Genomic DNA, 12,027 nt, shown 5'->3' on the forward strand with positions numbered 1-12,027 from the left:
GAAAAAAAGCTCGTCGTAAGCGTCCGCGACAGGCGGAGAAACCGCGTGTGGATGTAATTTTCAAGAAGCAGAAACCTGCTCTTCGTCGCTCGAAACCGGTACGTATGGCGTATTCGCGTTCGTGTGTATAACGTCGACGGTGCGCCGTCGTTTCCCTGTCCAGCCGACAAGAGCTATGGTATGAAGAAACGTAGCTCGGTAGCTCGGTGCAGGAAGCGGGGAATCCAAAACCACACGGCGATACTACTTCCGGCCTTTACACGGTCCTTACGTTCCCCTTAAAACCCGTTTGCGCTGCCGAGCCTCGCATGCGCGACTTACGTCAAACACCTGGATGTATTACACGCGGTTCTATCGGATCCACGAGTGGAAGGCGAGCGATATAGCTCAACGATCGCAGCTCAGCGATCCGCGTAAACTGCGATCAGCTTGAATAAAAAATGTGGGAAATCCTCTATAAAGTGCCTCGTGCCTTTGCCGCGTTAGATCTTTAGCGCGGATCTTGGAAAGTACTCGCGGTATCGATATTAAAATTCAAGTTAAATTTAAGTTATTTCAGGATTTAAAAAAAAAAAAAAAAAAAAACAAATATGCCGTCTAATGAATTGCACATAAATAGAGAAATATAACATAAGTGATTACTGAAATAAAAATGATAAGATAATATCAGTCTGAAGCGTAACTCCGAAGAATCTTAATCAAAATATTTGATTAATCATTCAATAGAGAAGGAAAGGGAAAAATCGCGAGATAAGAGGAGAGCAAAGGCGAGGATTTTCGCGTGACGAGCATACATTTTTCGCGTAGATTGAGGGAATTTTTGTAAAATTATTTATGTGATAATCGTGCAGCGAGGAGAGAGAAAGAGAGAGAGGAAGAGTCGTGGGAGAAAAAGAGGCAGCTGTGCAACACGATCTCTCCTGTATATATACACACGCACACACGCGTGTCCGAGTCTCATACGGAGAAGCGCGATCGATAAGCGTAATTTATTCCCCTTTTACGTCCCCGTGTCCCCGATAATTAACTGCTACGCAATGTCCGCAGCCCCGTAGTGAGCGAGGTTTAACGCGACGAGAGCGGCCGTTGCGACGCCACGGAGATGCTCACGTTTTTTCGAGAGGGCGGCGCCTTCCGAGTTTGCCGCAACGCCGCGAGAGCAAGCAGGAGAGGCAGCCCCCCCGGTATAATTAATTACACCGGCTTGTGATTAATGATTTTGTCTCGCTCGCCGGCGAACAACGCGTGCAATCTTCGTTATTGGTTTAGCGGCGCTTAATTGCCGGACCGAGATGGCTTAGAACTTAATGGGATATCGATACTTTCCTTTTCCTCGTTAGAAATGTCAGACACTGCGAGTACACAAGAGAAAAATATATATGCGAAAGAAATATTATATATGATATACGGATTTAGTAGTCGTAAGTTGGAGATCTAAATAGTGATATATATTGGAACCAAAAGTGTCATGAATTCATTTTTTTACGAGTACCGCTACATTTTTCATCGGGCATTTGATTCTAACGGCACCGGCGCCTACTAATTATCCGAAATTTGTTTAACGGTATCAGCTGACGTAACGTGGTCGGTTTTCAGTTTCGCGCAGGCTTTCGAAGAATCGAGTATTTGGCTGCGCGATAACATTGGTTAATCAAGAGCACACGAGCCGCGCGACAAAGTTAAAAATTTTATGAAGCAATTTTATATTTTCGGCTGCTCGTTATCGTCCGCATTTACCTGATAATGAACCTTCATGGTCGCCACACGTGCTACATAAATTCGACTTTATCGTCCTATCGCCGATAATAGCTATTATTATTGAACATTAATGCGTCGCGGATCTATTCAAAAATCATTTTGCGTGCGGCTATAATTTACGACACACGAGGTTCATTCTTGTGTGTAGAATCTGCCGAGTGCCTTTCATCAATTTAAAATCGATTCGGGAAATATACAAATTATTTAAATTCCCTCTATGAATATCGCCCATAAATTTACGGTAAACTGTATAACGAGGGAGTGTGTATCGCGAATACACGAAGAGGGAAGGCGCGCGAAAGACGATGGAGAGGTAAAGTATTCATACCCCTCGTGCGTTCAGGTGAGGTTCTCCACGGGGGGGTTCTAATCGGAGGGTGAAAAGCGACAGGAAACAGAGACGGTAAGTTACACCGGGGGGTGAAAATACACGGCGGCGGAGATACCGAACCAGGTGCATATTTCATGGGAAATCGTCCTCGTGACAAAGAGCCCCGCCGCGGTGCCTTCCTCTTCACTTTGACGAGTAAATGTCTATCGCAAACCGTGAAATAAAGGAATACACAGTTGATAATAATTGCGCCGGTAAAATGGCCGGTGAAAACAGTGAAATTGATAGTTATCACCGTACGTAACGTTGCGAACTGACAGGTTTAGAGAAAAATTCAAAGAAAAAGACAAAATATATATCTAGGCTACAAGACTTTGCGTATCTCAAACATTTTTTTCCTCGGCCAATAATATTATTCGGCATCTGCTACTTTCACAAGGTATCCTCCCTCCCCCCCCTCTCGCCTCCTCCCGTAAGAGCTGATCAAAGTCTGACATTACTAACCCTTGTTCTTTAATTCGACGTTGCATTACAGAGTAAAATCTGAAATATATTGCCGTTCTGGCGTCACGGAGTGCAGGCGTATTTTTTAACAGCATAATAAGAATGTACCGTTACGCAGCCAACGTTGCGGCCGTTCCTTTTCCAAGGTGAGACGCACCATTTTCTACGTAAGCTATCCAAGTGCGGGGTATAAATCTAATTATAGTATCTATATAATTGTCAGTTGACCGAGATAGTTCCTTAACGTGAAACGAGCCTTTAGTCGCCTTTACGCGTAGATTGTTGTTGCTAAGCCCCGTCTTATTCCGCGTATCATATCTCTATACATACACATTGCATTTTGCGTCAGAGAGGAAAATTGAAACTCGACACAACAACTCGAGATTTATTTTATTTATTTTCGAATCGATCCCCAAACGTTTAAATTTATATACATTAATATTTTTACATATTTCGAATATATATTTAAATTTATATTTAATATCAATACAAAATGCGATAAATGATTTCTCGTTCACGTGATCATCGAGAGTAATTTTAAAATTCTAATTCAAAGTTGATATCGATCGTAAATTGTAGGCCGTTGGCGTACAAAATCGTAACTTGAACTCGCGGGCTCAGAGGATCTTCAGCTGACACGGTCAGAGAACAAAGAAACGATGATCGATACGCACGATCGAGAGGAACAAGTGGAAGTGAAATAATGCGGCGGTTAAGAGCCGCGAGTAACGCACGAATTCGCGCGCCGCAGCTCGCGATGATATCTCCGCCGCGACGCGAGAAGCGAGCCGGTAATTTTTTTCGATGTATACATCACACGGACGAAGGGGAATCCAGTTTTGCAGGTTTCAGATCCTTCGGTTTCGCGTCGCATGTAACCGTCTCCCGTCACACGCGGCCGGAGTCCTATATATAAATATCATGCGAGACCGAAGCGATGAATTCAAAGATGTGACATAAAAAAATATCTGCGAGTGCCAAAAATAAAAAATCGCGATGTAAAACCCATATACGATCAAACGTAATTAATCTATTCATAATAAATTAACATTCCAATTTGGAAAGATAAAAGAGGGACTCTCCTTCCTCTCTGGCGCGATTCATCCATCGCGCGTAGAAATATTTTTTCATTCGAATATATCCGTATTGTATTTCTGCATTTATAAAAAGATTATCATCTTCAGTTTCGCGAATCGTTCTCTCTCGTGAGGAAACAATTCTACAAAGTTAAGAATCTTGTTTTTGTAACGTGAAACTTTGGTCGCTTTATTTGAGAGCTACAATGTGGAATTCGGAGATAACCTAAATCCGGGTTAATCCGGGATGACGAAAAATCGTGATTTATCATTGAATAGAAGATTTTTAGCAGACACGATTTTCTTTTCCTTGAAAGGAAGGTTACGAGACTTATTTCACGCCGGCGGCAATCGGCTGCGAAATGAGACGAAACACAAGGAGGAAGCCAAGCCCCGCAAAAAGGTCTTTGGAACCAGTTTTGCCGGACACCTCGCGGTGATGCGTGCGCGCCCGGGCTGAAAAATATTATTTGACGGTTGACCAATTGAGCACCGGCGATCTATCTCTCTCCCTCCCTCTCTCTCTCTCTCTCTCTCTCTCTCTCTCTCTCTCTTGGCGGTTTCTCCCACCGTGATTTATTCGGACATGGTAACAGAGATAAGACATCGCGTCTCGGTCGCGAGCGATACGCAACACAAATATCGGTAATGCGCAACCAATAATAACTGCAACGCCTTATCGTCCGAAGTCGCTTATCTCGCGGCGTGATGCAGAGGCAACGATAAACCGGGCTTGCCTTTATCTGTCGAGACGAGAGGACGTTCGCTTCGATCCTCTCGCGGGTGAGGGCCACATCGCGTCTCCTCGTGCAAAGCTGAATCACAAGCCGGTGTTTCTGGAGCAATCGCATGCGAGACGAGCGCGAGCAAACGCGCGTATTATCGCGGGACGTGACACAAGAGCCATCAATCGTGAATGAAAACGCGTAAACGAGGGAAAATGAGAAAAAACAAGGGAGAGAAAAAAAAAAGCGCCGCCAAGATCTTAACACCCGCGTATCGCCGGGTGTTTGCCGGTCGCCTACATACGCGCAAAGCCGCGACGATAAAGACGCACCTACACCGCGCGTCCCAGAACTATCGTTCCATTTCTTTCATTCCGAGATTTTTTTTGCCCGTTAATTCCGAGCCTCCTCGCCGGCGAGTCTACCTCGTGCTAAATGAAGCGGCAATTAAATTTCGAAAAGGATAAGTACGCTCACGTCCCGCATTTACGCGCGTATCCCATTCGCGGCATTAAGTTAAACGTTAACGTTAACGTTTATATAATTTCGAAAGCGGAGTCGGGGTCACGGAGATGTGACCCTTCGCCTAACCGCATCGAATCGCATTCCGTTTATCCACGTAAATAAAAAAAAAAAAAAAAAAAAAAAATATGCCACAAAATATTGTCATATCCGTAAGCGCAGTGAACGTGAACGTAACGCAAAAAGATCGACTTTCACACGATATTTGTATTACGATAATTATGTTAATTATTCAGACAGATCGAATTTAATTTAATCAAAATATATAATTGTAATAAAATGCATTCGTCGATTCGGTATAATTAGCCATTATCGTATTCCCGTATTGCGTTTTTTTTTTCTTCTTTACGTCGTCGACCGCTCTTGCGACACACGCTGATGTTTTTAACATTCTACATCGAATGTAAATGTAATTTCGTGGTCTTTTTAACATTCTACCTCGAGCACAAACGCAATCGGGGAATTTAAACGGAGGAAAAGGAAATTTCTTTTTCGAGACGTAGTTTCTTCTCGGGTTCGAGTCGTCGTCATCCTCGCCGGTAACTGGTTTCGAACAATTTTTAAAAGTGATCGATCTATTGCGCATCATGCGCACACATACCATCGCTGCGACAGATATCCGTGTGGAACGGCCGGTGTATTGGCGTAAGTAAAGGTCATCATCCACGAAGGCAATTGTGCGTCCTCGTCTCGCTGCTTTAATATCAGCGTCGATACGCGGATCCGCCGCGCATTCGGTGCAGTCAGGATAATATCCCCGTCTCCCAAGGCTCGATGCTTCAGATCCAACGATTTTTAATATCGTCGAACATTCTACAGTCGACTTTTACGCAGAGACTTTTACCATTCTGACATTCCTCGTATTCCGAACTCAGAAATCAGTCGTCGTGGTGGCATAACTATATTTTCGTGTTTTTATAGCACGCTTATAAAAAAAAAAAAAAAAAAAAAAAAAAAAAAAAAAAAAAAAAAATCATCGTCGATGATAAAATGTCGATATTATCTCAACGAGTTTATTAAGTCGTCATGAGTTAATTAAAGCTACTTAGAATCTCTATTCTTCTACTGGTATCGCCTCCTCGTCTACACGTGGCTCGCATAGAAGTGAGACTTCTCTACGCATTACTCGTGCGAGATCACACTCGACCTTCTGAATGCCGTGAGCGGGGGCGACCTTCGTTTTAGGGTTGCGGTCCCCGGGTGCTCGATGATGATTTCAGGCCGTCCCACTTCTCATTACGATACTTAGATTCGACTGCTAGAATGGTAAGTGGGTCACGCGTAAAAGTAACTGTTACGGCAGCGACGTTTCGTGTCAGTCGCGACTGACCGCGGCGCGATGCAACACCACCTTAGGCCGGAAAACCGCGTACGTGTGTATGTCACATACACACACACACACACACACACACACACACACACACACACACAGAGTGTGTACATACGTAAACGGAGGCTCAAGGAGGAAATGTTCACCGAGAAGACAATAACGCGCAAGAGAACTTCCGCCTCTGTAATTCGTCCCTGAAGGCAAACGTCATTTGTCCTCTATTTTTTTGACATAAATTAAAAGATTATGAATGATCCCCCCCCCCCTCCCCCCCGCTCCCTCTCTCCAATGGCCACCATCGGGAACGCTGTTCCGTATTTTTGCCATGCTCTGCATTTAAACGCGGCCTGTTACTTTTTACGAACCCGGACATCGTGTGTATATATATATATATATATATATATATATATATATATATATATCTGGACGGAGATACCGACTTTAATTTCAATTCGCTTCAATTCCATCCGCTCGATTATATTACTGTAGAAAAGAAATAACCGCACATTCTACATTGTAAAAGTTACCTTTTTTTTTTGCCACGTATAACGTAATGAGAGTTGACTCACGCCATTGCCTTGCGCACTTGTGCAATCGGTGAAAACAAAGTTTACAAAATCACCCGTGATCCGATCGAACGTCCGATCGATCGGCCATCATGACGGATCAACGAAATTTTTCGAGATTCAAATAACGACTTGACGACAATCCTCATTATCGCCAGTTGCGATAATCCTATCGCAAAGTTTCCGAAATTTTGCGCCGAATATCGAATAGAGGTTCATTCGCGATTAGTGTCTTTTCGTCGAGCATGGCATTACCGAGAAAGGAGCGCGTTTTCCGGAATCTCCGTCAGTCCGTGTGATCGACGAATTCGCGGAATACGCCCTTCCGTACTCTCCGAGGACCCGGCGAGGTCTTTCCTCGTAATGCTGCGACACTAACGCGCCATATTCCCCGGGTAAAACCTATATATGTATTATATCCGCATCTATATACCAAGCGGGTGCTCTAAGAAACCAAGTGAAAGGCAACAATGTGAAGGCGAGCGTTCGCACATATACACGCATACATTACGCGCGCGCGCACGTACACACGTAACACACATACACGCCATCGAGAGCACGTGCGCAACTTATACGAATACGCATACGAATCCGCGATAGAGAAAAAAAAAAGATCGTCTTGCTGTCGGCTAAAAATCGTGAGTTTCTCTGTAAATACAGAGACTCTCCCGGGTATCGTTCATGATAAAATTACACGAGAGGAGGCAAGCTGGGAGATTCACGATCGGAGGAGAGAAAAAGACAGGAAGGAGGGAGGGAGGATACGGACGACATGGCGCGATACATACGTGTCAAAGTCGTATGTTTCTACGTATCGGGGAGGCCCGATCGTCGATCGTCGTGCACGTATCGTGCCCGATCGTGCCGAGCATTCGCTGCTATACATGAAATCGCTCATTGTGAATGCACACACATGTACACCCCCTCCCCACACACACACACACACACACACACACACGACGAAATGCACATGCACTGCGCCTGCCTGCCTGCTGCGCGATTCAGACGGGTGTTGCACGAGGAGAAGGCCCGAGCGGAGATCGGTTCTCCCTGAATACGTCAGCCGCGACAAGGACGTCCGCTAAACGGCGAATTATACTGGAATAATCGCTCCGCGTTCCTAGCACCCGTGGCCCCGGAACGGATGTGGAAAATGAAGAGAGATGAAAAAGACGCATGGGGGAGGAGGGGTGCGTCGAACGGATTTTCCTTTGTCAAACCCGAACGCGTTTATATTGCGATTAATCGGAGACGTAACGAAGCCTATCGAAGAGATTGTAAATGTCTCTTCTCTCTTTCAAGATAACAATAAACCTGATCCAATCGTTCAATTAAGAAATGGGATCTTACGAGGTTATCTTGAACGTATACACGTGTAGTGAATTGTAGTAACTGTATGCGGTGAGTATCTGAAATTTTTGTTAATTGTAATATTAGAAAATTATAGATTCTACTCTCCGAGAATTCGCGAGACCCACTCGTGACGCGTTATCCTTAAGGAATAAATTGCCAGACATCGTCGAATGTGGGCCCTAAGGCAGACAGCTAGTACGCAAAGGTCAACTCTGACGCATTGATCTTCAGGATCTCTAACAATGAAAGATTGTCAAAGATCAGAATAAGATGGAAGAAGGTTAAACCTCAATGGAAGAAATGAAAAATTGAAGAAGAAAATTGTAACTTTTATCGATTATAAAATATGAATATATGAATGAATAAGAAATTAATGCGAATCATATCGCAATAATAAGAACAACTAACGTAAGCTTCCAAGGAGTCCTACCAAGAAATTTTAAAATTCCAATTGCGCAATTTATTCTATACGTTTCTGTATTTTCCCCGGGTATTCGAGATCCGAGGGGATGAGAGTTGTTTTCCAACGCAGCTTCCGAGAATTAATTACGATACTGTAACTCGAGATTAATCACGTAAGAGTAATCTCTGAAAAAGAAATTAATTCGAGATGATAGTCTCGCAAATCACAGTTGAAAAAAGCCAAGTCGCTTCGACGATCGACGCTTCGATCTTTGTTCTCTTTCAAACTGGTGGAATTGTTTTTGTTTTCTCGGTCTTCTTGGAATTGACGATGGCAGATTCATCCTGTCGAATTTGATTTCGCGCGATCCGTTGCAACGCAGGCAAGCGATATAACGACGACCACACCCGAGAGCAAGGGGAAGCCCGATGAAGGACGAGGAGAGCAGGTCAATTACCTCCAGATCACCGAGAGAGATTTCGTATCGACAATCAGCCGTTGCTGTCGTTAAAAAACGCTAGTGGCATATGGCAATTACAGCGTTCTTTTTAAATATTGCCCAAAGGCCGTTTTTTTCGAGCGAGCATAAATAATCCGTCGTAAAACGCGCCCCGATGATTAAGCTTTTGTCAAACGGATAGAAAGGTGAATTTCATCTCCGGTCAATCCGTGTTAAATATAAATTCAAATTTATGCCGGCATGACGAATCAAATCAAAATTAGCGACTAATTTTTAGATCATAAAGATAAAGTATTTATTTAACCATTTAAAAAAAATGCTAATGCTATCAATCTGAAATGTATATTTATATTAACTAAAGACATAACATATTTAATATATTTTTTTACGATAAATTACCGATCTAATTAAATTTTGAAAAGTGTTGTTAATACACCGTGATTAAAATTTAATTAATCTCAATTAAGTTAAGCAAAGTAACGTGTACGAAGTAACGTGACTCTACATTTTTTTCGTATCTTTCCACGCAAAAGTATAAATATGGCAAAAGTATAAATATTCAGAGTTTAGGAAGGTTTGAGAGATTAAACGACGATGACGACGATGGCGACGATGGCGGCGACGGCGGCGAGAGAAAATGGTGTATAACCTTGCTTGAACGACCTCGATCGCCTTCACCGAGGAAACCTCCGGTGTGTGGAGCCGTGACGAACACACGTACAACACGCATACATCCACGTACATACATACATACATACACGTGATCTTGCGACCGCTCAACCGGCTGAGAGATCGAGCTCGCGACGTCGGCTGCGCTGCTGCCATCGCGAGATCTTTTTCGCGTGTATGTTCGACGTGTCCGATAATTGTCGTAACGATGACGGTGAATATATATTCAAATAAAGAGGAGTAAAATTTCGCGGCACAAGTTCGTAATAAGAATACCATGAATTATGGGGAAAAGTAGACGCCTCCGGTTTGCAGCCGAGGCTAAACTAACCCGAAAATATCGCTAAATAATTTAACGACTGTATTAAGCTTGTGTTCGTGAATTAAGAGAAAAATGCTGACGTATGTCGACGAAGCATTCGCGCACTCGCTCGCACCTCTCACTCTCACTTTTTTTTTTTTTCATCCAAAGAAAATTTCACCGTTTCTTCTCTCGGTCGCTCTATAATCTCCTTCCCACTCTAACGTTATACTGGATTTTAAGTAACCGGCGAAATCCGGCGGTGGTCCTTTTACCGCGATCCATTTCGACTACAGAGATTTCTGGGACGAATGTACAGGTCGATTCACGGAGATACGAAACCTCGCCTCTACCTCTCGCGATCACGAGCGAGACGGAAAAAGAAGTCATTATTGATAATCGCGCGTTAACGTCACAGGTACTAACTAACGATTCAAAGAAACACGATGGCTTACGTAGTCGATAGTTTTAGCAAACGAATCTAAGATAGGCAGCTGTTATTTTTCCACAAGTGGAATTTTTTTTTTAAACGGAAGATTTAAAATCCCGGTATCTGTTTGCGATCCGCGAACGTTCTATTATCTCTAATTTGCTCTTATCTTTGCACATGATCGACCGATAACACGTCGGATTCAATGTCGTAACTTCCATACGGGAAATTTTGACGTATCGATAGGGTATGAGTATCGATAGGAAGGAAAATTGCTTTTACTCACCCCTTCATTTCCTAGGAACTGTATAGTAGGTTTCTCGCTAATCCTCAACTGAAACAGAAAAAAAAGTCGAGATTATTTATATTCTTCGTAAATATAGATAAAATGGTGAAGTCTAACGAGTGGAAAAGTCGTATCTCTTAGATTCTTATTTCCACCATCTCGCGTGTCGTCTGCCGCGCTATAAAATTTAAAAACTACGCGAGAAATAATAATGATACACCATAAAAAGAATATTAAACGTCAACGAGATTAATTCTCGGGTCGATAAGATACGCGGATGAAGCGGATTGGAAAGCGAAGCCGTATCGCGTGGTATTCTGATCGCGAACGCTTATCACGCAAAGTGTTACAACAGTTAACGCAAACGTGGGGGTCGATTAGCGTAATTACCCGGTCGTTGTTACCTATTGCTCGTCCAACTAAGTCGTATGAGCAACGAGCGGCGCTGGTAATCGGCGAAGCCAGCGTGTGCGATCGTACCCGCATAAAGGCGAGCGTAAAACGCGCTGTTTTACCGCTCGCGTGAAATTGCGGCGCGCGATCTCGTAATCACGCAGCGAGTTGCATTATATCGTGCGGACAGACGGACGGACGGGCGGTGATTTTGCGTGTAACTTTTACGTACGCGCCCCCTGTCTCTTGGCGATAGCTCGGAAAGCGAAAGTATCGCCAATAAGAGCTTCGTTTCTAAACGCGACGAAGAAGAAACGCTGGTTTCTGGCAGATCAATGGCACTCACAGAAAAATATCATTCTATTGATTACTCAGTTTATTTTTCTTCTTTTTAAGTAAATAAGGGTCATCTTTAACAAAGAGTACTTTCTTGATAATAATCTTAAAATATCACAAATTTTAGAAAAATTCATTGTCATGTACCCAAAAAGAGAATTTATCTTCTTCTAAAGATTATAACATTTTATCGAAGAACAGTCAGATTTGATTAATATTTGACAATACGCAAAATATATGAACTTTTGAAACAACAATTGATATTTATTTAAATACAATATGTATTTTTCTGTATGCAGCCAGAGATACAATTACCGAAGGAACAACTTTCTCGTATTCGTGTTTATCGGGATCGATTTTCGATATTCGAATTTCCCGGATGGTCCTCCTCTTCTTATGAGATACGCCGATACATCCTGTCTACCGATCATTCGTTCACAGTTACCGATCGGAGAATAGGCATATAGGCTTTTACATATCCCTTGTACACCCGTCGATTCTCTTTCTCGTTAGACTCGCATTAGACTCGTGTTCGTGATTTCCCAATGCTATCGTCCGCGCGGCGGCGATGCGCTTACGCTATT

The 12,027-nt window shown here is 43.2% G+C and overlaps 1 protein-coding gene across 1 annotated transcript in view; it reads right to left on the bottom strand.

The window, feature by feature from the left end:
• The window catches only part of Su(Tpl) (Suppressor of Triplolethal), an 86,777-nt gene that overhangs the window by 51,346 nt on the left and 23,404 nt on the right, over nt 1–12,027 (bottom strand). Inside the window, exon 2 of the mRNA XM_011640130.2 lies at nt 10,715–10,762. Within this exon, the coding sequence (XP_011638432.2) occupies nt 10,715–10,762 (48 nt within the window). The remainder of the gene's footprint in view (nt 1–10,714; nt 10,763–12,027) is intronic.

This window comes from Pogonomyrmex barbatus, unplaced genomic scaffold, assembly GCF_055798465.1.
Source record: "Pogonomyrmex barbatus isolate J1 unplaced genomic scaffold, ASM5579846v1 scaffold7, whole genome shotgun sequence".
NCBI classification, from domain to species: Eukaryota; Metazoa; Arthropoda; class Insecta; order Hymenoptera; family Formicidae; genus Pogonomyrmex; species Pogonomyrmex barbatus.